The 27,899-nt window shown below is 39.1% G+C and overlaps 1 protein-coding gene across 2 annotated transcripts; it reads left to right on the forward strand.

Annotated features, from left to right (window-relative positions):
* The first annotated feature begins 5,210 nt into the window (after positions 1-5,210).
* LOC111865596 lies at positions 5,211-12,586 on the forward strand. 2 transcript variants are annotated; one of them, XM_023853769.2, is made up of 5 exons: positions 5,211-6,067; positions 9,772-9,860; positions 11,083-11,207; positions 11,713-11,828; positions 12,010-12,586. In XM_023853769.2, exons 1-4 carry the CDS (start codon positions 5,632-5,634, stop codon positions 11,714-11,716), a joined length of 654 nt encoding a protein of 217 aa, XP_023709537.1. In that variant the 5' UTR covers positions 5,211-5,631; the 3' UTR covers positions 11,717-11,828; positions 12,010-12,586. The 2 variants fall into 2 exon arrangements, with proteins under 2 accessions (XP_023709537.1, XP_023709545.1); XM_023853777.2 differs by having other exon boundaries at positions 11,713-11,814.
* The last annotated feature ends 15,313 nt before the right edge of the window (positions 12,587-27,899 follow it).

Consider the following 27,899-nt stretch of genomic DNA (forward strand, 5'->3'; position numbering starts at 1 on the left):
AATAATCTCATTAAGAAGAGCACTGAATGTAGTACTTGGGCGTCATATTATTTATATAATAGTTATATAATAAAACTAACCGTTCTAAGATTTATAAAGTCCTTTTGAGCTCCACTGATGTTACTTATAAATAATAATTGTAATTAAGTAGAAATAATCTCATTAAGACTCATAGGCCTACTAAATATGATGCAATGTCGAAATGTTGCATGCGAAAAATAGCTGCATCACAGTACTAACAGTTTAAGCTTTACTGTCACTTTAGAACACAAAATTTGATTCCGTAACTGGTATTTTCATAATAATTTACTGCTTCTTTAAACTAATTTAGACTGTATTGCTTGGCCTTGGAACTTTTACGTCGTTAATGTTAAAATGGCGGCAATACAAGTGCATGGCCTTCAATGACAAAATATGATATAAAAATGGCTACATCCGGCCGCCGCAAAGGCACTAATTTCATTAAATATTTCGTAAATATTATAATACAGTATTTCTATCCAGAAGCAAAGCAAACTTTTACCTGAAATTCTGACGTTAAAATCTAGAAAATAAATTACTATGAACTTCACAAAGCATCGTAATTATTAATTCATAATATTGAACTAGTAATTTATATTTATTCTGGAAAGCTCATCGTGGCGCCTAAAGCCCCGGAAATCCAATATGGCTACAAGCAAATGAAGTAAACACTACATCTTAATACGAGTATGTGAACAGGTAAATTACAAATTATATAGTTCCTAGAAAGCAGTGGATTCGTTATTACTCTGAAATTTTGCAAATGAATGCTTCTGAACTTCTAAACAAGTTGCTCCTTTTAGAATACCACAGATATTTAAGTTTTTGTCTCTTCAAAAAACCGCCAAAATTATCGCCAAATTTGCAAGTTCTTCCCACTAATTAACTTATGCAAATAGTAATTATACATTTAGTAGTCATGATATATGCGACTTAAATCGAAATTATAATGCAAATATGTATGAAACTCTTGGAAAATGTGTAATTCTCACTTCCCTGCTATTACAAACAGCCTACCTACTTCGTGAAGTACGAAGACTTGTTGTTCACGAACTAATGCAAAGTGGTTTCTGAATGATTTTATAATGCATTTAGCTCAACTCAATTGATACAAAGTCACAAATACTTGCAAATCATGTAATTAACACAACTCACGGGAATTCACGCTGTCCTAGCTGCACAAAATATGCAAGCAAAGCTGCAGAATTGGAGCACACGCTTATCACATCTTACCTCCCTCACACGCAACGGCTCTCTGACCTGTGCGAAGGACACGTCATAATAAGGGAGGGGGTTCGAGATGTCACTCCTATCGTGTTAAATATTCCACATTTTATATTCCGAGATCGAACAAAATAATATTACGCATAAAGTCTCCTCTAAATTTTTGGCAAAATCTCGTTTGTTTCGGATTTTAAAATTAAATAAATATAGGAAGATAGCACCGTCCAATCACAGCTCGGTTACACAGTCTAGTTTCTCGCGCCCAGTGAAGAGCACAGGTGTTTGGAAACAAAATTGCGAGGGAATTTTCGACGCGGGAGAGATAAATGAATAAGTTAATGATACAGTAGATGTATAATTTGGCGCTTCTTTCGTTAAGTTCTCGAGCTGAATATTAAACATGAAAATAACGATAAATTTACTTCCGCGTCCTAAGTTGTTAGCTTTGGATGTGTATAGTGGCGTGGAGGTCATTCTCGAAGTGCATGAAGGAGGGTGACAAGCCCCTGTAAGAAAAGATCTTAACAATATNGACAGCCGGTAGGACTCCTTGGACGGGGGATCAGCCTGTCACAAGGCTGCTACCTGCAGAGGACGATACGAACACAGAATAAACGTAGACAATATCCATACCTCAAGTGGGATTCGAACCCACGACCCCAGTGTTTGAGCAGGCGAAAACAGGTCATGCCTTAGACCGCGCTGCCACCGTGATCGGCGTTGATTTCCTGAGTTTTTAATAAATCATAAATGCCTAGTTAAATTGTTCTTAATCACGCAAATATTCGAAAATGATAACAATCAGCAAATATAAAACGATAACTTCACTAACTGCTCTGTGCGGGTTTAAAACGTGGCTTCTGCTTCAAGAGAAGAGAATTAATTATAAGTGTTTGAAAGCATCGTGTTCAGGAAAATACGTTGCTCTTAGAAGAGTTAAAACACGAGACAATTGAAAAATATTATGGGTTGTGTAGTTTTTATACATTATGATGGACTGGGCATGTAGCTTGGATGGAAGACATTAGAAGTACAGAGTTTTGTAGGAAAACGTAATGGAAATTAAGAAGATCTAGAGGTGGATGGGAGAAGTTTTAATCTGGTTCTTAAAGGCATGGTTGTTAAAACGTTGAGCCCTCTCACCAGAATGGATTAAACTCTTACTGTACTTCGCTTCAGGTGCTTGTCACAGTGTCAAATGGGCCGCTAATCTAATGGGCACGTAGAAGTCTGCGCCCCGATCAGGGGTTCAGCTGCACCTCCCGATAATTAGCACACGCCCCTCGCTCCCTGCTGGGAACTTGATGTCACGAATCATGCCATAGTTATTTAAGGGCGGGACACACATGTAGACACACAGACTGGTGGGAAGGATTTATCAAGTATGCTCCTGAAATGAGCTCAGGTGCCATGATATACACACCAGGTTTCATAAACATTGGTTCAGCCGTCCAGAAACTGATGGTGGCGGGGAAGATACACAGACAGCATGGAGATCGCATATGCCTACTTTCATTTTTTTAAAATAAGGAAAGTAGGCTAAAAAGGGGCAGCTACCACTAGACTTTTGCATAGAAACAGATCAATTGACAGCGAACTAAGCAGAGCAAGCGAAAGACGAGCTCAGACGCGGATGTACAACCCTCCCTCCACCCTATCGTTCTACCCAGGCTACTGCTGCAAGCCTTGAGTGGGGTTATCGCTAGTCTGTACGTTTCTTCAGATCATATAACATGCAGCAACGCTGTGAGACGCACAAATCCTGCAAGTCAGAATTGTCGCAGGGAGTTGGAACGTGAGAAACAAGTCTAAGGAAATCTCCCAAGAAGAAATTCATGTCACGTTTAACTACCAACGTGTTTACCTCTGTTTGATGGACTGACCCAAACGAATGCACTTCAAGTACCCACCGTTGCTTACGCTGTTTCTCCCTCCGCCATTCATTCTTCGTCTTTTTTTTTATTTGCTTATTGGGGAGGTGCAGTCCAGCTGGGTCCACTCGGCACGGCGGCCACTGATTGGCCTATTGTACCTGCCCCGGGTGATTATGATGATGGCGAATTTGGAGGAATGAAAATTGGTAGGGGAAACCGAAGTACTCGGGAAAAATCCGCCCCAGCTACACTTTGTCCACCAAAAATCCCACTTGACCAGACCTGGGAAAGAACCCGGACCGCCGGGGTGGGAAGCCAACGACTAACCGCTTGAGCAATGGCGCAGCCTTCGTCTCTTAATGTCTCACATTCGACGCCATGAAGTACATAGTATTCAGCGGTACTCAGTTCATACCATGTATTCGGTAGGTATCTGCTTCGAATCCTCGGCGGACTGCACGCAATTCAGAGATTTCGTTCGATACAAGCTACGCAAAATCAAGTTCATGCTACATATTCAATATATGTATAAACATAGGAGAGAGGCTTCTCAAGAGATCCTATACAGGGTGTTTCACGACTTTAGGGCATAACTGCAGGAGGTGATTTCCTAAGTCTCTATGATCAAAAAAGTTTATATAAACATGTGTCCGATTTTGGACGGTTACGGAGGTATGATCGCTTTAAACTCAGAACAGAAGGTAACGATTACTGACAATAAACGGAACAAAATAATAAACCAGCATAATACATGATACATTTAAAGTATGAATGTAAAGTTAACTTCGTGAAATTACCTTTAATTTGAATTGACTGGTGCTTAAAGCTGATTTTCGAAAATGTCACTGCCGGCCGCAATACAGCCTGCCGCTCGGTTGTGAACCGCGCCGGACATACCAACCCACCCCGCTCTCAGGTGTCGAGATAACGAGAACGCTCTGTCTGTAGCTGGCTAAAAATAGCGACCTGCCAGCTGACAGACGCGGTTCATACGAGGGTGTGTACGGGAATGAAAAAACGGTCATAACTCCGTAACCGTCCAAAATCGGACATATGTTTATATGAACTTTTTTGATCATAAAGACCTAGGAAATTACCTCGTGCAGTTATGCCCTAAAGTCGCGAAACACTCTGTATATCTGGGAGCCATTTCTAAAAGTATGAGTGAATATAAAAACCAAATTACCTCTGTTGAGGAATTTGCTCCTTTCAAAGTTTTCTTAAAAAGTAGGCAAGAGGAGGGTCTCGTGTGGAAGTTATATAAATTTAAATTCTGAGCCAGATCAATCCAATCCCTACCATACCATCCTATCTCACTAGGATACATTTTAATATTGTCCACCCACCTACATCTTGGTCTTCCCAGCAGTCTCTTTCCTTCTGGCGTTCCCACCAATATCCTATCTGCATTCCTAGCCTCCCCCATTCGTGCTACATGCCCTGCCAGGGCAGGATATTGGTGGGAAAGCCAGAAGGAAAGAGATCTGTTTTTAAAGTAGTTATTTCAAGAAGCGAAAAAAAGAATTGTGAGGGGGAGAACTCAAAATAGTTGCTAAGGTAGCAAACCTTCTTACCGATTGTGCTCTCGGCCCTGGAGGCCAGTTTAAATTTAGTTAGCTGAAAATAAATGGCAGCAGCATTGCACCGAGGTGTCATGGCGGCCTTGTTGCCAACCTATAACATGGGAGTTTCACGGGGCTGGTAGATATTATTGTCAAATCGCGGTACCACCCTGGAATTTGCCTGGAGGGGCTGAGGGAAACCAAAAAAAAAGAAAGAAAACTCGGCCAGGTTTCGAAAAGAAGACCACCAGAATACGAGTTACGAACTGTATCTCTACCCTACTCTGTCGGTCGTACACGCTATTTCGCAAAAAATTTCTGTGAAAACAAATTTTTCCTAGAATACTGGAAATAAAAATGGCCTTGGTACTGTTGAGAATCTAGTAATGTAAAAATGTTCACGTTGGTAATGGTGATCTATAAATCTATAATTTGTTTTGTATTATAATAAAATGATCTTCTCATCCAATATGGCTGCTAAGTGATATGTAAGCATGACACAAAGAAAATCAACAGGTTATGGGCCCAGTTTTGCTCAAAAACTAAAAAGAAAGTAGGAAAGAAAAAAAAAGAGGAGAAGACAGAAGAAGAATAACGAAAAATGGCAACCACAGAGAGAGAAGAGGTAACGCATCTGCCAAAACTGAAGGACGCTGACTCATTTCCATTGTGGGATTTTGAAATCAAGATTCCGATGCGTGCAAAAGAACTGATAAACATCGTTGATGGCTGCGACCTGTAAGTGACCAAGGAAGAGACGAAGAAAATGTGACGAAATGGAAGATGCGTGTTCAAAGTGCCAATAGTACATAGAACGATAGAGAAACACGTGAAGACCCACATTGTGACATGCACAACCGCGAAAGGAATGTACGACACCTTGAAGCAGATTTAGAACGATAGAGAAACACGTGAAGACCCACATTGTGACATACACAACCGCGAAAGAAATGTACGACACCTTGAAGCAGATTTATCAGCGAGACACCTCTCAACAGAAGTGCCTTCTGCTACAAGACTTTTACAACTTCAAGTATGACAAAATTAAGGATATGATGACGAATGTAAGTCATGTGCAGAACATTGCCTTCAAGCTTCGTCAACTGAACCAAAACGTTGATGAAAACATGATCATGACAAAAATAACGATTCTACCAGAAGACTACAAACGCTTCAGCACCGCCTGGGACTCAACGGCGACCATGGACAGAACCCTTGACAACCTGGTGGCCAGATTAATGTTTGAAGAAGTGAAGTGCAAGATGACAACTAAAGAGGAGGAAAGCATAGCTTTTAAGACAGTAACTAAAACCAAAAGTAAAAGCCCTTTCAAATGTTTCAGTTGTAATCAAATAAGTCATGCCCAGATCAACTGCTACAACAAAGGTAAGAGAAATTGCTCTATCTGTAAAAGGAATAGTCACTCTGAAAAGGACTGTTACTTTAGAAATAAGGACAGTGATACGAGAAAACAATGTACAGTATGTAAGAAAACGAACCATGCTGAAAAGGACTGTTATTTTAAAGATAGGAATAAAAGAAGCAAGGTCAATTTTCTAGCTGAAGCAGCAGAAACACACCTGAGTGATGCAAATGAAAAAGACAAAATGTATGTAGTGGATAGTGGTAGCACATGTCATATGACACATGTGAAGACTGATTTGATACACACTAAGCAGTATACTCAATGTATAAAGGTAGCAAAGAAAAATCAAAGTATGACCGCAAAGGAAATAGGCAGGTTGGAATTCAAAGAGTGTAGTTTGAAAAACGTTTCATATGTTCCAGAACTCAGCAAAAACCTACTGTCAATGCAGTGTATAACAGAAAATGATGGAGAAGTGTTGTTTACAAAAGAGAAAGTCCAGATATTCAAGGACAAAAATGTTGTAATTGAAGGAAAAAAGGATGAAAATGGATTGTTTGTAATTAACTTTACCGTGATGAATGAAGCTATGATGACTCAGCAAGATATAAGTGTAGAGTGGCATAGAAAGCTAGGCCACATAAGTTATGTGAATCTTGGGAAACTACAAGAGATATGCCAAGGGATACCAGAAAGTGTGAGCAAGTGTAAAAATTTTGATATATGTTAAGTTTGTATGCAGGCCAAACAAGTGAGACTCCCTTGATAGAGAAAGAAGTATGGCTGGAAGGCCATTAGAGATAATTCATAGTGACGTGTGTGGACCAACTGATCCCACCACATATGGCAATAAGAAATATTTCCTTACGTGTGTGGATGATTATACACATTTTTGTAAGATATGCCTGTTAGAAAATAAGAGTGAAGTGTATACCTTTTTGAAGGAATATGTAAATGAAGCTGAGTGTCACTTCAATACAAGAGTGAGAAGAATAAGATGGGACAATGGAGGGGAATATAAGAACAACACCTTGAGAGAATGGTGTAAGAAGAAGGGGATTGTAATGGAATTTACTACCCCATATTTGCCACAGCTAAATGGCACTGCCTAAAGCATGAACTGTACCATTGTGGAAAAGGCAAGAGCATTGATTTTTGACTCAGGTTTAATTAAGAGAATGTGGGGTGAAACTGTACTCACTTCTGCATACCTGCTAAACAGATGTCCAACAGTGACACTGAATGGAACGCCAGCGGAAAATTGGTATGGCAAAAGACCAGATATGGCTGGATTGAAGATTTTTGGTTCAGATGTGTACACTAAAATTCTTGGACCATTGAAAAAGTTGGACAGTCATAGCAAGAAAGGAATATTCGTTGGATACAACACAAATGGCTACAGAATATGGGATCCAAATACTGAAAGGACCTGTCTCCAGAGACGTGACATTCACAAGTAAACCTGTGACAACAAATAAACAAAAGGAAATGGAAAGAGTGACGGATCCAGAAGACAAGCCAAATACTCCAGATCAGGAAGATAGCGAAATGCAGCAAGAACCCAAAGCTGACAACAATGAAGAAGAACCAACAGATACTGAAGAAAATGAAAATGCTGACCACAAGGATAATGGAAAGAAAAACAATGGTCAAAACGAACATGGATATGCATTGAGACCAAGAAGAAACATTCAAATGCACGCAAAGTACCGAGACTATCACACAGAGAGTCAAAAGGAGGGTATGCTCACCTATACATATGACAAGTGCATGGAGAGCGAAGACAGCGAGAAGTGGAAGAAAGCCATTAAAGAGGAAAAGCATTCGCTCTACGAAAACAAATCTTGGATATATGTAAACAGAGAGAAAGCAACGGGCAAGAAAATTCTGACCAGTAAATGGTTTTTCAAAATAAAGGATGATGGAAGACACAAAGCCAGACTGGTTGTGAGAGGATGTCAACAAAAGGAAGGTGAAATAGATTTCAAGGATACCTTTAGCCGAGTTGTTGACATGCATTCTCTTAGAGTACTGTTTGCCATAGCAGCACGTAAGAATATGAACATGCAAACCTTTGATGTGAAGACTGCCTTCCTGTATGGAGACCTTGAGGAGGAAAACTATATGGAGATACCAGAAGGATACAAGAACACTGGAAAGGTATGTCTCCTGAAAAAGGCATTATATGGCCTAAGACAAGCACCATCAAAATGGAACAAGAAGTTGACAACCTTTCTAAAAGAAGAAGGTCTAAACCAACTAAAATCTGACCAATGCATTTTTAAGAATGATGCCGATAGTGTGTTCATGGCCATTCATGTGGATGACGGGAAAATCAATTCCAGATAAAAACCACAAATCCAAAAGTTTATTTAGGAATACAAATTGAGAGGCAACCAGATGGGATACATATCGCTCAAACCAACTATGCAAGCCAAATGTTGGAAAAATACAACATGCAAGAAAGTCGAGAAATGAAAACACCCATGGCCACAACCCCACCAACGAATGACGAAGGAGAAAATGACATAAGATTTCCTTACAGAGAAGCTCTAGGAAGCCTGCTATATATGGCATTCACTGTAAATGTGGAAAGTCGAACCTTGGAAAATCCTGACAAAATAGCTGTTCAGAATGTGAAAAGGACCCTTAGGTATGTGAAAGGTACACGAGATTCAGGAATAAAATATACCTCATCTGACTCCGAAACAGTGAAACTGGAAGCATTTAGTGATGTTGATTATGCAGGGGATGTAAAGGATAGGAAGAGTGTAATGGGATATGTAATTATGATGTCAGGGGGCCCAATATCATGGTGCTCTAGGAAATATTGTTGCATTATCAACCACTGAGACCGAATATATTGCAGCAGCTGAGTGCTGTAAAGAATTGAAATATCTAAAGACGTTGATAGAGGAGTCGACAAGAAAAAGGGTGGAAGCTGAACTGTGTGTTGACACTCAAGAGTGCAATCAAGCTAATAGAAACTGGACAAATAATGCGTAGGAGTAAGCACATAGACGTTAGGTATCACTACATAAGTGAACAATTGAAAGAGAAACTGTTCTCATTCAAATATTGTAACACTGAAACTCAGGTGGCAGACATTTTAACAAAACCACTATCACCAGAGAAATTTACCAAGTTTAGAGACATTATACTTAAGAAGAAATAAGTCTGATTTTGATAAGACTGAGAACATTTTAATTACATGTACTAATTTTGTAATCTGAAGACCAAAATTACTAAGTGTTATTCAATTTAACTTTGTAAAACAGCTAATAATGTTGACAACATTTTGAAATTAAGGAGGACTGTTGAGAATCTAGTAATGTAAAAATGTTCACGTTGGTAATAGTGATCTATATTCATTTGTTTTTGTTTTGAATTGTAATAAGAAGCTCTTCTCATCCAATATGGCTGTTAAGTGATATGTAAGCACGACACGAAGAAAATCAACAGGTACAACATCTGTTTCCGTAGAAGCCCTGGTGTTGTGAAGAATATGGACTTCAACCCTGTAACCAGAGATAACCTGGCCTGTACAGATTTCCATGCCAAGAGTCATGGGTTCTGGCAGGGAGGGAGCAGCCCAGGCATCTGCTCCCCTTAGATTTTTTTAAATAAATCATAATAAATATAGAAAGAGAGATATTAAATACAGTAATAAAAAATTAGAAACTATTTTCAACTGAATGTATCCTGTCCTGAATATTCATCTCAGAATTGGAGCCCGAAGGAGCAGCAGCAAAATGTGGTGCACTGTATGTTGGAAATGCGATACTTTATGGAAATGGCCAGGACTTGAAGCAGGTAACTGTTATAATATGAATTCTAAATTATTGTCAGGGTTTCTGTGGCCTATAATTTTCAAACCAAAAATAACAAAATAAAACTGCTTGTGGAATATGAAAATGTAACTCAAAAAGTTTTATTACCCATAAAATAAAACTTCTTGAATTACACTTTGACATTGGGTCAGTAGTTTTATTTTGTTATTTTCGGTTTGAGAATTATAGGCCATGGAAACACTGATAGTAATTTAGAATCATCCTGTATTTGTAAGGCTAGACATTGAAGTGTAGTTCTGGGTTGGACTTGGTTTGTTTGTCGCTTTCCTTAGTGTCCTTAGTGTCTCTTGATGAATGGCTAAGTCATCTGTGTGCAGCAGGTCACAGGGTGAGGACCTGAAGATCGCTGCCTTCTGGGAAATGATGCCACACAGTCTAGTAGTATCACAGGAACCTGCACCTACCTTCTTCATGGCACAAGAAGAGATTATCTTCTACCCTGTCACACCCTAGAACACAGTAATATTCATAGTCACTGCTGTGAGATCCTCAGATTTGACCATTGTTCCAATTATTTGAACACATGACAAACTACCATGGTAAATTTCACTTAATTTTTTTGAGATTGTTGGGTTGTCAGATTGAATCTAACAGAGCAGGAAGCGATTTCTGTGTCAAATTGAGTCCATCAGAGAACCTAAAAGAACACACATATTCTGAATCTAAGTTATGGGGTGAGCTTTATGTTAAGAATGACTGGATGTATTTTGGTAATGAGGTGCTTATGATAAAGACTGAATGTATAAACCAACAATGAAGAAAATGAGGAAATTTTGTTCAAAACATTTGGAAAAGAAGAGGGCAATAGGATGAAATTATAATAGAGATAGATATGATCAAATAATGTTAATGGTTTAGAGATGATTGTAAATGTATTTGGTTGCTGCTGGCCTGTAGGTCAGTTGTTAGCATCCCTCAGTGTATACAGGAAGTAACAACTGTATGCAATTTATACTTGATCTGAGCTTCTCTCTGTGGTGACTAAGAAACATACTGTCTTCTGGGATATGGCGCCATGTAGTCTCATAGAATTTTACTAACATACCTACAAAAGTCAGTAAACTTCTACCAGACTACACAGCATTCATATCCCAGAAGACAGTACTTTTCAAAGTTTTAATTAAATTAGAACACCTTCCAGAATGTATCCAAATGATGAATACAGAGCCCTGATGTTCTTGCAGGCCTCTCATGAAGAAGCTGTGGATATCTTGCAGATACAGTTTGACATGCACTTGGAAGTGCAGTACATTGCAGCAGAGGACAGCGATGAGGAGAATTCGCTTGGAGAAGACGTGTATGGCTTTAGGTAAGATGTAGCCTGCAGGGAGGATAGGTGATGGTTTATGTCCTCTCTTGAATATGTTTCAAATTGGCATGCAAACTCACTGAGAATTCTACAGAAAATTGTTATGATCATCAACATTGTATTGTGCCATAGCTCAAGCGGTTAGTCACTGGCTTCCCAAAATGGTGGCCCAGGTTCGATACAGGATCTGGTCAAGTGGGATTTGTTGTGGACAAAGTGGCTCTGGGGCAGATTTTCTCCGAGTACTTCAGTTTCACCTGCCAATCTTCATTCCACCAGTTGTTACACAATCACCCTCAGCTATCATCTGGGACTTGTACAATAGGCCAGAAGTGGCCGCAGTACAAGGGACTTAGTCCCACCTCACTAGCAATAACAAAAAATAAAAAAGCTTAAAATTTGGCCACCTGTTAGGATAATCAGTGACATGAACTGTAGATATTACAGTATGTTTAAGAGCAAACAGACTGTGCCCCATCCAAAGGAAATTTTTTTTTGTTTCCAGTTGATGAAACAGATGAGCTCAACAGACACCCACTCGGAACGCTTAGCCTCCTGCAGCAGAAGCAGAAAGAAATGCAGTCTCCATTTGTGGTCCTTAGTGGTGGTAAACAAACATGAGTATGCTTTTTGTCTGCATTCATTGAAAAGAACAACCAGTTCTAATAAAAAAAAAAANTCTGTTTCTGATGCAGAATATGAAATTTCATTTTCAAGAAGAAAACCATCATGTGAGGTTTTTGTGAGATCTTAAAGTTTAACATGAGCATTACTACATTTTCTTTATTTCTTTCTTTTTCAGGGCAACCATCTCAAAAACAAAACTGCAAATTCTTCATGAAATATGCTGGCACCAACTCTGAACTTTGGCGATTTTTTTATTGTTTCTTACTGTCTGGAATATCATCTCTATTTTTCAATAAGACAGCTTGCAGCTGCCGACAGTGCCTGTGTGTACTGGAAGGAAGGCCACAGAGTTCATGTCACATTCAAATGAGTACAGTGGTTCTCCTGCTTCCTTAGGTAACCTGTTGGCACCTGTAAGCTGGAAAGTACAATTTCTAGTGATGAGTTTCTTGCTTATAGGACTTGAGCCAGATGAACAGCCTCTAAGCTAAATCAGTCATGAAGTAATTATATTTGGTCTTTCTTGATTGCAATAGCAATAGTGTATCCTTCCAATGGAAGAAAGAAACCCTTGTTCAGTTGTAGGCCAGTATGGAAAGCTGTAAAATTATACAAGCAACAGAATCAGAAGATGTACAGTCTACTGCAAATCATTGTAAAGCACCACTGATATATCACTGAAACATTTGTAATGGGTTATAAAAGTAACTTGGTTCATCCTGGTCCGTCACACTAGTAATTGTATGTAAGGGTTTTAACCACTGTCCAGTGTGATTGATAAAAGTTGTTTTTAATCTTTCATCCTTTACATGTTTCGGTCAAAACGACCATCTTCAGAAGGATATTATCAATACGTATGGAAACTGCTATTACATGTCATACATATACTCGTATATATTATATCTTTTAAGTAATATTAAGTTGTACATTGATTTGTTAAAACATCTAAAAATTATTACAATTAGTCTGCAAAATAATGTTCAGTATTTGTTTTAAACTAGAACCAATTTGGTTTCTTGTCCTTACACTTTTGTAATAATTTTAAATGTTTTAACAAATCAAAGTACATCTTAATATTAGTTAAATGATATAAGATATATATCTATGACAGGTAACTGTAGTTTCCAGAAGATGGTCGTTTTGACTGAAACATATAAAGGATGAAACATTGAAAACAACTTTTATCAATTGCACTGGACAGTGGTTACAAATTTTATATGCGGTTATAAAATTCCTGTGTTTAATCCACATGCAGATGATAAAGAGTCCTCTGTAGGTATATGAAAACTCGAAAGACACATAGACTCGGCCAATAATATCAGGTCATGAAACTGTGTAAGGCTGATCTTAAGGCATCTTCTTGGAGGTGGGGATAATGATTTGAACCCAAAATGAATATATAAGTCAATGCTGAACATTATCTGAAGTCTGAATTGTAATCCTGAAGTGTTGCTAATCTTCACTTAAGTAGGTACCCAGACAGACTACAGGTGTTCCCAAACATACATTTTTCTTGATATCAGTAATGTATAACTCTTTAAGTTGACAACCTCAGTCACATATATTCCAGCCACCTAATTATTTAAGACAGTTTCAGTGTGTTTTAGTCTTTGTTAATTGAAATTGACTTAAAATCACATTATTACAAAAGTTGTTACATTTGTGTATTTCTTCATGAAATAGGGATTATAATTTAAAGCATGTACACCTACTCCATTAGGTGCATGAAGAATATGTTGTTCAGTTAGTGTGGTTACTTGCAAGGTTGGAATTATGTGTGAAGTTGATTTTAGTTTGTAACATTCTCACTCAGAGCAGTCTCCTTATGGTAATTGATGGTCATTACTATCCGTCCTTACCATAGGTAATTAATTTTTCAGTAAATGATTTTCAAACAGAAGGTATGACACACCTATCAAAAGAAACTGAAGATTTTGTTTCTTTATTGGTCAGTGTCCTGTTGAGAAAGGTACAATAAAATAGTTTCACTTCTTGTAGTATTTAAATGTATATCATCTTTAGGAAAAATGATATATAAAATGCTTAAATTTCATGGTATATTTGTATGCACTCAAAGTTTTACTGTAAACTTGAGGTGGCCACATGCAGTTGGAGTCCAGGCAGGGCCACTGAAGCATCAGGCCGATAGCTTTAAATGGTTGCAATGGCAGACTTGCCGTTTCTTATTAATTTGTACAGATTTCCTAACAGGCTCACTACTGTGATGAAGACTTGTTCAAACAATGCTCCGACACTTTGATTTCATTATGTAATGTAATTCATCTGCACTGATCACAGTTCAGTTTAATCAGTACAGCACAATTACTGTATGCTTGTAGTGTGCCGATATTTCTTGTTCATAAATGGAAGTACAGTCATCTACAAGCACCAGTGTTCTGTGCAACATTTGAGATATTCATGGCAGTGATTATGAGGAAGTAGGAAGTGACGCTGTGTAGGTGGGTAGGAGTCCGCCAACATTTTGGAGGAATGTACTGCCAGCTTTGTAAGTGTAGACTTCTACTACATACGTTCTATCACATCCTGACTGTTCCGCAATATTATTGAGGACAAGTCTTCTGAAATGTAATGCTCTGTAATTTGTTTTAACCAACACTGCAGACAAATATATGAGGGCAAATCGAAAAGTCTTTGCCCCTATTTTTTTTTGAGCCACAATAATACACATACAGGGAAATCAAAATACAGGCAGTGTTCTAAGTACCTTTGACTATTTTTCCACATAGTCGCCACCCTGGTTCAGGCATTTGTCCCATCGCACCACTAGTTTGGAGGTGCCGCTGTTGTAGAATTCGGCAGGTTGAGCGTGGAACCACTGCCGGACTGCAGTTTTCGCGTCATCGGAAATGAACCTCTGGCCTGCTAGGAACTTCTTCAGTAGATCAAACATGCGGTAATCACTGGGGGCGAGGTCTGGACTATACGGTGCATGCTCCATAATCTCCCATCCGAATGACTGCAGTTGGGTGGCGGTCCTGTTTGCCACATGAGGCCTGGCGTTGTCATGGAGGAGAACCACAACGTCCACGAGAATCCCCGGGCGTGACTGCAGTCATTCAGAAGGGAGATTATGGAGCATGCACCGTATAGTGCAGACCTCTCCCCCATTGATTACCAGGTGTTCGGTCCACTGAAGAAGTTCGTGGTAGGTCAGAGGTTCATTTCCGATGACGATGCAAAAACCGCTGTCTGGCAGTGGTTCCACTCTCAACTGGCCGAATTCTACAACAGCGGCATCTCCAAATTAGTGGTGTGATGGGACAAATGCCTGAACTGGGGTGGTGACTGTGGAAAAATAGTCAAAGGTGCTTAGAACACTGCCTGTACTTTCATTACAAAATGGTATAAGCTATCTATTCATGTATGGCTAGTCACATTTTCAATTTCCTATGGCATGTAACAAATACTGTGTACATCTGAAATAAAATTACCCTGCTTTACCTTTTTAACTACAGTGTAAACCTCACGTTAAACACAAGAGCTGAAGCTTCCATGACAGCTGCAGTGAATGAAATCTGCTCTGGCGGTTGGTTAAGTATCACCGATGTCGCATGAACCATCTCTGCCTATCATCAGTCATGGCTTATAGCCCAAGAATATTTTATCACCTTGTGTCACAACTTTTTTCCTTTAAAACAGGATTATGAGATCACATTGCTGGTTGTGTATGCTCCCCTCCCTGAACCTATTGATCCATGACTGATGTATCATTAAAATATTCCTACAGGTAAGTCTGTTACAAATATGTGTAGAAAGGAAATGTGACATACGAAGGAGTACTTCACAATAATGCTGTGGCTGCTGCTGCTACTACTACTGCTGGTTTATGGGTAATGAGTAAAGTCTTCAAGATCCACCACTTTATCACCCACAATATCCCAGCCCCATCAATAGATTTTTTCCTTAATATTTCACCACAATACACAAGCTGTGGATGAAGACGAGCAAAATTTCTGCCATCAGGAATTAAATTTAAAACACCCGGTACTTTACATTTTACCGATCTTCGGGTGGCAGGAAAACCTGATACTTTTGGTTTGATGGCCTTCGGTTATCAGGAAAACCTGGTACTTTGAACGACCCCAGGAGCACAGTATTGATCGCAAATGAATTAAATTTAAAAATCCCGGTACTTTTTCGTTTTAATTATCTTCGGTTACTTGGAAAACCCGAACGGTTTTTGTGAAAACCCGGAGGTTATTTGGAAAACCCGGAACAAGACAGTATTTGAGCACATTTTGTGCATACAGCAAGAAATGTAAACAAACACCCGGAACTTTCCGTTAGCACCCAGGAACTTTATGTTAGCACCAGTTACTTGGAAAACCCGGAGCAAGACAGTATTTGAGCACATTTTGTGCATACAGCAAGAAATGTAAACAAACCCCGGTACTTTCCGTTGCACCCCGTTACTTTCCTTTGCAGGACCTTCTGTGAGACAGAGTAGCCAATCAGCATTAAGGGGCGGGGCCACTGCACAATCTATTGGTACAATAAACGAAACCACGCCTTCAGGGGGGGCATAGGCGTTATCATTGGACCACCCCTCCCCCCCTCAGGTAAATGGCTAAGAAACCAATCAACATTAAGGGGTGCAGGGCACAGAAGTCCACATGAATTCCGTCCTTACTAAATTATTTATAGGTATAGCTGGAAATGTAAAGAAAACCCGTAATTTTTTGATGTAATAACCTTCAATGACATTCAAGAACACAAGAGTTGCTGCAGCTCAGGGCATTTGCCCACAGGTGTTGCCTTATTTCCGAAAAATGATTTACAATAGCCAGTAAGCATCAATGGTCAGGGGCAAAGTCTAGGTACAAATACATGAATGTAGTGCTAAATGCAAATATTTTGAAGATACAAGAAATGTATATATAACCCTGATTATTTTATTCTTATAACCTCTAAAACATTCAAGAGCACATTTCAAGCCAAAGCTGTGAACTTTCTGATGAGGATTAAACATCACTGCCATAGTTGAACATTTATCTCCTAGAGAGAGTATGAGGATGAACTTCCTTTCTTCAGTTAGCCATTTTTGCAAGCCAATTGGTCAGTTCTCATCTTATTCATTCATCTGCTTTACACTGAAGGCAAGCTTTGGACCCCATACCAAGTAGAGTATGAAACCTCATGATTGAGGGGGTGCTACACAAGGAAATGGTACTTTACCCCTGGGATTGAAGTGGTTGTGGTCAACCAGTCAGCTGATGCCTCACAGGAGACATACAGAATAAATTATCTTCCCCAGAGCAGACATTTCAGATAAATTAAGAGTTTACTGAACAAGAATTGACCACTTGGCTTGCATAGATGGTGAATCAAGGAAACAGAGTTTATCCTCATATCCTGTCCAACACATACATGTTCATCTGCAACACTCCTCAGTAATCCTGTAGCTATAAATGTACTCCTGAAGGTATTTTGGAGGTTACAAGTTTAGACACTTCAGGTGTTTGTTTACATTTCTTGCAATTCGCACTAGATTCATGTACATTAACTTGGGTCTGACCGTTGATGCTGATTGGCCACTGCATCCCCTTCTTCGGAAATACAACTACATCTGCAGTCAAAGTATCAACACCCAGGCTGAAAGCTTGGGGCTGCGGCAGCGCTGTGTTCTTGAAGGTTGTTGAAGGTTACTGGAACAAAAGTACAGGGTTTTGTTTGCATTTCCTACTGTACCTGCAAATTGTACATTAAGTATTAATTTCATGCATATTAACTTGGTTCCATCCCTTCATGATGATTGGTTACTTTATTCTATTCCCATTCCACATGGACTTGAACCCATGTTCTCGTGCATACAAGCCTTACCACTGAGCTAATGCTCGTCATCCTGAATCATCCTTCCAATTCTCGTCATGACTGCTGTGAGCAGTACGGGTTAAATAGTTTGGTACATCCAGTCTTGAGCTTTATACAAACCATTCATATTAATTCGTGTAACATGACTGGTCTTGTAGTGATTTATTCTGATCATAAAGTGGACTTAAAACAATCAGGCTCTGAGGATATTTGTAAATTCACTGCACATGTAACTTTATAGGCAAATTCAACCAGTAGATGTGTGGGTCTTGGGGATGGGCCAGCGAACTTACCTTCTTAAGGTTCCATGTTCATTTCCACAGGGAATGTGACTGCAGCTCTTTATGCGTCGAGGTGAAAGCAATTTTACTTACCTCCATAAACACAACCAACATGTATTCTTTCAACATGCTCCTGAATTTTAACGTTTTGGTGTTCTAAAATATTCAAGATCAGTTTTAAAAAGGACAAGAATTTCCAGGATTTACCCCCAATCCAATTATTTTTTAACATTATTCATCCAACACATCAAAATTCTTAAATATTTTTTAAATTATTTGTTAACTGTATTTACAATGTGACTCTTCTGGCAGAAGTTGTTTTGTATGTTCTCATATACTTCATTTTATTTGCACTCTGTACATATTCTGAGTGCAGTGCTGCACTAAGCATAGGGACAACTTTGTTTTTATTTCTTTAATGATTGTATTAAAGCCATCAGCACTCAGTTGGGGTCATTCAATTCCAGTCATTCCTGACAGCATGCTGTAAAGCAGAAATATGTATCGGGGAGGATGAAGGCTGAACTAGTTGGCTGCGTTGTCATAGATGCACACAGTCTCAGGTGACCCCAAACTCTGTTCGTGACATTAATGTTCTGCCCATATTTATCTGCATTTACTGTGACAACGCAAGGCTTGTAGTGGATCAATCTCTCCTGCATCAGAGGAGTCAACTGACCTGTATAGATCTATCAAATAAAACCCTTGACAATGTGCGTAAAATTCTTATTTCCCCTTGCATGTGTCATCTGTGCAGACATCCTTAGGGTGTACATGTAATAGGTTGCCCTAAAACATGAAGCAAAGACATAATCGGCTCTGAAGAGTATTTATTAAAATAAATTACAAATATCCCATCCATAAGGATCCAAATAGCCTCACATACATCAGAATGTTTATATTTGCTTCAGTGTATATAATTTTTGGATACAATGAATGTAAAATATCTTGCAACAGTGTAAGTCCTAAACTGTCAAACATTCTATGGATTACGTTACAATTCAACGAAGTGATTCATATTGCTTTCACTATGCTGCAACCCATCTGTCTTTGCCATAGTCAAGTTATGGCAGTCATACTTCCATAAACTTGTATTACACAATTCTACATCAATACGATGCCTAAACTGTCCACTATGGCTTGTCAGATTATTGAGGAATTAGCTGCCAAGAAATTTCTAACTGTACCAACTAGAAAAATGCCATAACATCTCCCCACCAACCCCCAAAGCTCCAGCAGTTCCTATCCAATTTATATTTACAATTATCTCTGCAATCAGACAGCAACTTACGTATCTTACACAGACATTCTGAGTACCATGTTTGATTTGATGTTTTCATGGCAATGTCTATAAGGAGTTCAGGGTCCTGCAATGAAGCAACGTGTAGTTTGGAAAAGGCCCAATGTTTAGGAAGAATATGTTGCCTCCAAAACGCAGGGCTCTCTCCAAACTACACTTTGCTACAACTCAGAAAGCTGTACTCTTCATTCCAAGTACCAGCCATAGCCTCCTCACTGTCACCATGCAATTCAGAAGTATCAACAAATGCAGAACACACAACTCTCAGTTCTCAATTCCTACACCTAACTCCCATGTAAAATCAAAACCAACTGATATCTACTCATGACTATGTATTCCCTGTATGTGCAATTACAATGTACACCCTCTAAGCGAACAAGTCTTCGACTAAGATTGTCCATAGGAACATGTCTGTAACCACGAAGATTTCACTCTTCTGGGATGTGACACCATGTAGTCTGGTAGAATTTTACCAACATTTCTGAGGAATGTGAAGCTCCATCTTCAAAGTCTTATCACTTTACATGTTCCTCCAAAACGGTGGTAACATTCTACCAGTCTACATTCCCTCACATCTAAGAAGACAACAGTTTTTCAAGTTACCAGGTGTTTAGAAAAGCCCACTGTCAATTAATCCAAACTGTCACATGCTGATACTGTATGCAGACATGAGAGCCACAGTTTACAGGATGAGTTTTTAGAATAACACTTCTTTGGCTGTACTTTATTCGATAAAAACTACCAAGAGAGGTAAGGTTCAAGCATACAGAGCCCATTTTACATATACACAAAAACTTTACCAAACGTTTGTAACTTCTAACACTTCTGCAAGACATATATGAAAGTGATTTAGACCAACCAAAGTGGAAGCTGATATAATCCTTCAGACAGGTTTCATTATAGAACTCCCATATCACACTCCATCAAAATGTGTGTTGCCTGCAAGAACTGCAACATACAACAATGGGAATATAGACACAGTTCTGTCACAGAAAACGCTAAATTTTCTGAGCTTTGTCATGCTATCATTACATGCACCACCAGTATTAATGACCTGGGTGTTTTCTTTGATTCAAAACTACATTTTCACACACATGTTAATTTTATATTTTCTGAATGCATAAAGCTTTTAGGTCTTTTTCGCTCCATTACCTACAGATTTTCCACCCTGGAGTGTCTGTATGTACTATACTTTAGTCAGGTCCAAGTTGGAATATGCCTCAGTAGTTTGGTACTCCATCACCTCGACTGATGCCAATAAGCTTGAGCTTTTTTAATAAAATTGGTTGTTCTTTTCAACGAATGCAGACAAAAAGCATACTCATGTTTGTTTACAGCCACTAAGGACCACAAATGGAGACTGAAGATTGCTAGTTGGGCCGAAACATGTAGTTTCAATAAAGAAAAGCAAGTGAAGAGTAACCGATGGTGTGCATCGATGGCATCAAAGCAAGACACAAAGTCAGATGACATTACGCATATGTGTTACCCTCCTGCATGCAAACATAGTAAAGCAAGGGAGGCAGTTTGTTGGACAAATAAGTATCAGTCTGACATGGTCACACACATCAAACTGACATTTCTTCCTGTAATACTGTAATAGTATCTTCCTGTCATGTTTCGGTCTTGACATGCACAGATTTTCACTGCAGTCTTGACATGCCCAGATTTTCACTTCATTCTTGACATGCAGAGATTCTGGTGGCATAGCTGCAAGAGAAAAGGCTATCTGAAAGAGCAATGCAGGGATGATACGACAGCATCATGGACATCAGAGAAATGCTGTCACTTGCTCGTTCTGATTGTACAGCAACAACTCCTTCCTCTTATGGCAGACGAGTCATTTGAGGTCTTGTGCTGGAGAGTCGCAGGTCTGAAACAATTACACGAATAGCATTAAAAAACAGATTTTGATTTGCGTGCAAATCTGTATGTACGGTTTCAAACTTGATCCACTTTTAATTTCAATAAAATGTAAAACTTCTTTGTGGCTTGTAATGACACAAAAAATTTATGGTTACATAATATTCCTGCATGATAATACTTGGCACTCCCCCACACATACACACACAAACATGTCTGCTGGTACTCTCAGGTTCAGTTTTTGCCTCAAGACTGAAAAATACAGTGCAATGGTAAATGTGTGAAACTTTTGACAAGCTTGTCAATACAGATCAAGTATTTGCTTGTATACATACTGGCCTAAAGAAAAGGTACTAATAATACCCATACACTCATCATCATCAGTAATCTGTCAAGACGACAGGTCCACAGTCTCTTTCAAAACAATTTCTCCACTTAATGCGATCTAGAGCTTTCTCCTTCAAATGACAGTATCCTCTTCTGTCCCCAAGGTCATCCAGCATCTTCTTACGTCTTCTTCCTCGTCTTCTTGTCACTTCTATCCGCCCATCTATCTTTCCTTCGATAGCTTCTTTTAGAAGGCAGTTTCTGCGTAAAACATGACCAATCCAATTAGCCTTCCGTTTTCTTATTTCATGTAGGATATTCCTCTGCTCACTGACTCTAATTAACACTTCTTCATTTCTCACATAATCGGTCCAACTGATCTTCTCCATTCTTCTCCAACACCACATTTCGAAACTTTCCAGATGTTTCTGATCTACTGCCCTAAGTGTCCATGTTTCAGCCCCATACAGAGCTATGCTCCAAATGTAGCATTTCACTAGTTTCTTCCTCAAATTTAAGTCCAATTTGCTGGTAAAAAGATTCTTCTTCTTGCTAAATGCAGCTTTTGCCATGGCAATCCTGGATTTAATTTCACAAGTACACCTTCCATCATCTGTTAACAAGCTACCCAAATATTTAAAACATTTCACATTCTCCACTTGTTTTTGGTCTATCTTTATTGTGACTGGGGTTGGTTGTCTCGAAATTTTCATTACTTTTGTTTTCTCCACATTCATTTCCATGCCATAGCACCTTCCAATTTCAATTAGTCTATCAATCATGCCCTGTAGCACAGTTTCTTCCTTAGCCATTAACACAAGGTCATCTGCATATTTCACAGTTTGAATAATTTGCCCTCCTACTTTGAAGTCACCGAGCCCATCCAGAGCTTCCTTGGTAAGGCATTCGCTGTACAAGTTGAACAGAATTGGTGATAAACAGCATCCTTGTCGAACTCCTCTTCCAATCTGCACACTTCCTGTCTCCCCCCTGTCCAGTCGTACTCTAACTTTCTGATCCATGTACAATTTGCTAATCAATCTTCTTTCATGCCAATCGATACCTGTTTCTTTCAGGATCTGCATTAATTTGGTCCAGTTTACCCGGTCAAATGCCTTCTGCCAGTCTATGAAGCAAACACACAGTTCTTCATCTATCTCCAAAGTTCGTTCCGCTATAATTCTCATCATCCCAATTGCATCCCTGGTTCCTTTTCCTCTTCTAAATCCAAACTGATCTTCTCCAAGTACATCCTCTATTTTCCTTTCAATTCTTCTTTTAAGTATCTTTGCTATTATCTTTGCTGTATGTGCAATAAGACTTATTGTGCGATGGTCGCTGCATTTTGTAGCTTTTGTCTTTTTCTTTAAGGCAATCATTGTAACTTCTGTAAAGTCCTTGGGCCACTCTCCACTTTCATATATGGTGTTCATTAGTTTTGTCAGTGTTTTCAAACCACCTTCTCCCAGTAACTTGAGCACATCTCCAGGTACATCATCATCTCCTGTAGCCTTTCCCTTCCTCATTTCCTTGATAGCTTTTTCCACCTCACTTTGTAAAATATATGGTCCTTTCTCGTCTGTATCTACTTCTTCTTCCGGTTCAACTTCTAAGGTTTCTGGCCGATTAGGTCGATCATATAGTTCTGAAATATAATTTTCCCAAATTTTCAGCACTTGCCTCTGATCTACTATTCTATTCCCCTGGGAGTCTTCGATGCCAACATTTTGAATCCCATGATTCTCTTTCCATCCTAGTTCTTTTGTCTTCATGTACATCAAATCATAACGGCCTGTTCTTTGAAATTCCATAATCTCATTACATATCTTCTCAAGATATTCCTTTTTGGCCCTGTCCGTGGCTCTTTTCAATTCATTCCTCAGTCTCCTGTATTTCCTCCTGCCTTCTTCATTGTTGACATTCTTCCATTTCCTTCGCTCCTCCATTTTACTCATCATCTCCTGTGTAACCCATGGTTTTCTTGCTATCTTCTCAACTTTACCTACCAAATCACTGATAGTATCTAACATGCATTCTTTTATATCGTTCCACTGCGCTTCAGCATTTCCGCTTTCACCTTCAATTGCACCGAGTTTCTCTTCTAGAGTCTCTTGCACGCTTTGTCTTTGAGCATATAACTTCTCCAAATCCCATCTGGGTCTGCGCTTTCGAAATCCTATAATTTTCTTCAACCTGGTTCGGAACTTGGCAACCAGCAAGTTGTGGTCAGAGTCAATGTCTGCCCCAGGAAGCGTCTTCACATCCTTCACACTGTTTCTGAATCGATGTTTCACAAGGATGTAGTCCAGCTGATGCCTCTTCCAATCCCCAGGTGCCTTCCATGTGTAAATTCTTCTCTTTGGCTTCTTGAACCAAGTGTTGGTAACAATCAAACCCATACACTAAGTAAATTTTGTTCAAAGATATCTCCATATTAGAAAACTGTAAAAATATATAAAAGTAAAGACTTCAGCTCCTTAAAAATGGGAAATTAATTTCCATTCCCTTACAACTGCCATGCAATACTGCACTACTTATATATAAAAAACTTTGTGGAAAAACTTATGCTTATTTTCCATTTCCAAACTCCTGTTCAAACAAAATTACCAGTCAACAATTATATAATTCTGTCCCCTACATTTCAGCTACTACAGGCAAAACACCACGACATCCATAGCCACATTTGTAATTTTCACTGTTTCACAAACTCTGATGTCAGTACAGCTTTTATAAAATGCAATTATCTAGATTAGATTATTAGCGGGGACCAAATATTGGTTCTAGAAGAACCAGAAACAAAATGGAACAAGAATATTCAAGCACAATAACAAACGTCAAGGACGATCAGCTCATAAAATGAAAAATGCTGATCTTCCCCAGAACTTGAGCTATGTATCAGCTCCATCATTACAAAAACAGTGTTAACACTTTGCGGACTGCGCGCCCTTTAAAAGGTTTTTCACTTTTAAACATGGCAGACCGTTCGCGTGTTAACAGGTTTTTAAAACACGATAAGTTGCAACACACTATACATCTCTCTGGCTCCACCTAGCTAGCACGTAGCTGCTTGCAGCTGGGTTATAAGGCTCTGGAATGTCTGCTGACCAATCAGTTACTAGACCTCGCTGTAACTCTATGCCCCTGCAAAGGAAAATAAATGCCTTTATTTCTTTAAGCTTTACGTAGCAAGCTGTCAGTCAGTAGTTCAATATGGATCAAAGACCAAAGCGGTTGACACCCAAGCGATTTTTTGGAGAACAAGAAATATCTGACTTCTTCTCCGATGAGCTGTCTGACGTCCCTTGTGAGTTTGCTAGTGACAGCGACTCACAATCTGATAGTGAGTGTGGCAGGGGTGAACAAACAACTGTGACCACAGACAGTGAAAGTGACCGTAGCTCCGACGAATGTGCGGGTAGCAACATTTCGGGGACAGCCACATGGGGAAAAGTAGACAAAACGCCTATTTTGGGGCAGTTTACTTTAAATCCAGGGGTGAAACAAATTCCATCGGACCCAACGCAAGTGTCTGAAGTATTAGAACTGTTTTTGGAGATAGCGATACTCCTGTTGTGAATATGAGTTCCACAATTCACAATTCGAGCATCGTTGATATTCAAAGGAGACATGGACAAGTAAAGAAGCCTATTTGTATTTCTGAGTATAATATGTTCGTGAAGGGAGTTGACAGAGCCGATCAATACTTGGCCTATTATTCTCTTCCTAGGGAAACAATAAAGTGGGCAAAGAAAGTTGCCTTGTGGCTTATAAATTGTGCCATTTTCAATTCATTTTTGGTTTTCAAAAACCTAAACCCTCATTCAAAATTGAAATACAAGGTATTTCTGCTGAATGTGGAAAAAGCCTGGGCTACAGACCACACAGTGGCAGCAGAACCAGCGGCAGACAGTCTTAGTACGACCAGGGCCATCTACTCCCACCCCACGCAGGCCTCATTTTGACCCTCCTGGGCGACTCTCAGGTGATATGCGGAAACATACTCTCACGAAAACTGTGAAGAGTGAACATTTCAATGGGAAGCAGCCTTCTAGGCAATGCCGTGTTTGCGCAATTCACAAGAAAAGGAGTAAGACTGCCTACATTTGCAAGTTTTGTGTAATGCCACTTCACAGAGGGGAATGTTTCGAGAAATATCACACCCTCAAGCACTTCTAGAAGCATTGGTAAGTGTTCTCAAAAAATTTTAGTTCATAAAATTAATTAGGATATTTTATATTAATTTTTAAAGTGAACAGTGCACAAGTTAGGGTAGTAGGTATAAAAATGCCGGTCCGCAGGGTGATTTAAATTGCCGGTCCGCAAAGTGTTAACATTCTGCTCAACAATTAATAAAATATGGCTACAAACCACTCAAAAGACTATGCAAGGCATGGGGAATTGATGGGAGTCAACACAAACTTTCATACTGCAAAATTATTTGCAAAGAAAGTAACTGAAACAGTGAAGCTTCATTACTTACAGTTCACTATGACCAAGCTCATACTTACCAATACAGAAAAGTGTTTAACACAAAATTTGTATCTATTTTTAAACTATCCTACAACGCCACATTTCATGAGCCAAATACAAACTAATCTATATTGTGAAGTGCTGTTTCGTAAGTACCTGTAATAATATTAACCTTTTCTTCTAACAAATAACTAATCATATAAACCTGCAATTTCTTTATTAAAACCGTCACAACACAACTATATTAAGGTCAATGCCTAGTGTGGCTCTGCTACATGTTTCGGCTATTAAAAGCCATCATCAGGCAAATACATGGCTAACATATATATATACCACTGAACTGCAGTACTAATAAAATTGGATACAATAATATTAATTATATTAAAATACTTGGCGTAAAAATACAATAATTTAGATTATATAAAACAAGAATAAAAATTCTTCAAGTGATGATTTACATCATCGAGTCAGTCGTTGGTTTTTTGTTTTTTTATCACAAACCATAACCCAACTGACCCAACTGCAGAACTGCAGCTGCACCTCTAATAATAGTCTATATGATTCAGATTTATATATTCACGAAGATGTACAATGAACAGTATTTGTCAAGTACAGTCGTCTCCTGCTTACTGAACAAATATATATCAAATCATCACAGCACACACAGAAAGCTTTTACATTACAAACATACCACACCTGTAACGTCACACTACCTCAACGTACGTAAATATTAGCGAATATTACTAATTAATTAAAATCCTGTAACCTTAATTCAATTTAACATAACCAAACTCCCCTTGTCCCATCCCAACAGACCAACCTGACTTGGGAATCAAAGCCATCGAAGCAATTAATAACGTAGGCAGCACGCGTAGCACTTACCACCCTTACCTCCATTCCCGTGAAACTCTCATGTTATTGGTGGCAACATGGCCGCCATGTCGCCATGACACCACGGAGCAATGCTGCTGCCATCTCTACGAATCCTATATTAACTAAATTTAAAGTGGCCAACAGGGCCGAGAGCGCAGTCGGTAAGAAGGTATGCTAACATAGCAACTGCTTTTGAGTGCTCCCCCCCCGGGATGCTTCGCTCGCTAGAGTATCAATACTTTTACAACCAGATCTCTTATACGGCGGAGGTTCCGCCCCCCACAACCTATTTCTTTTTTTTGAACTGTGTTCAATTTCACTAGTCGAGGAGGATGAGATGGACAGGGCATGTAGGGGGAGGTGAGGAATGTATATAGGATATTGGTGGGAAACCCAGAAGGAAAGAGACCACTGAGAAGACCAAGGTGTAGGTGGGTGGACAATATTAAATTGGATCTTAGAGAGACAGGATGGGATGGTATGGATTGGATTGATCTGGCTCAGGATATAGACCAGTGGAGGGCTCTTGTGAACACAGTAATGAACGTTCGGGTTCCATAAAACCTGGGATATTCTTGAGTGGCAGCACAATTGGCGGCTTCTCAAGAAGGGCTCAGCTCCATAAGTAAGTTCAATATCACTTCACCCATATCCTTTGGGTTGGATCTGAGTGAAATGCTATTAAACTCGGTCCTCCCCCTTTCCACAAAATAAAATAACAACGGAATAAGAGCCTCTACAGCTCTGGAGTACAAGAGAGTAGGTTGCAAATTATTTATCTGGAGAAAGTTTCTCACCAGTGCCTGGAAAGTCATAAACCTTTCTTTCACATGAAACACCTCTTTAACCATGGGTACTGAATATTGTGAACGGTAACATACATGGAATATTTGTATTTAGGAAATATGAAGGTGGGGAAACTTGAAAGAAAATTCTGTTTCCATCATAGATACATATATTAAACCTCATAATTTCCTCATAACTTACCCTTGAAAGCCATACAGAACATAGGTTTCAGTTACATTTAAGTGTTATAAATCATGTACTGTAAGCAACAATACTCATGTTCCCATTTATTATTATTTTCATTAGAATGATGGAACTGGAGAATGTGAAATA

This window comes from Cryptotermes secundus, unplaced genomic scaffold (assembly GCF_002891405.2).
Source record: "Cryptotermes secundus unplaced genomic scaffold, Csec_1.0 scaffold944, whole genome shotgun sequence".
NCBI lineage: Eukaryota > Metazoa > Arthropoda > Insecta > Blattodea > Kalotermitidae > Cryptotermes > Cryptotermes secundus.

Coding starts and splice junctions, on each gene's coding strand:
- LOC111865596 (XM_023853769.2), top strand. CDS start 5,632: ATGTACGACACCTTGAAGCAGATTTATCAGCGAGACACCTCTCAACAG. Junction 6,068..9,771: donor GATCAACTGCTACAACAAAG/GTAAGAGAAATT, acceptor TATTCATCTCAG/AATTGGAGCCCGAAGGAGCA. Junction 9,861..11,082: donor ATGGCCAGGACTTGAAGCAG/GTAACTGTTATA, acceptor ATGTTCTTGCAG/GCCTCTCATGAAGAAGCTGT.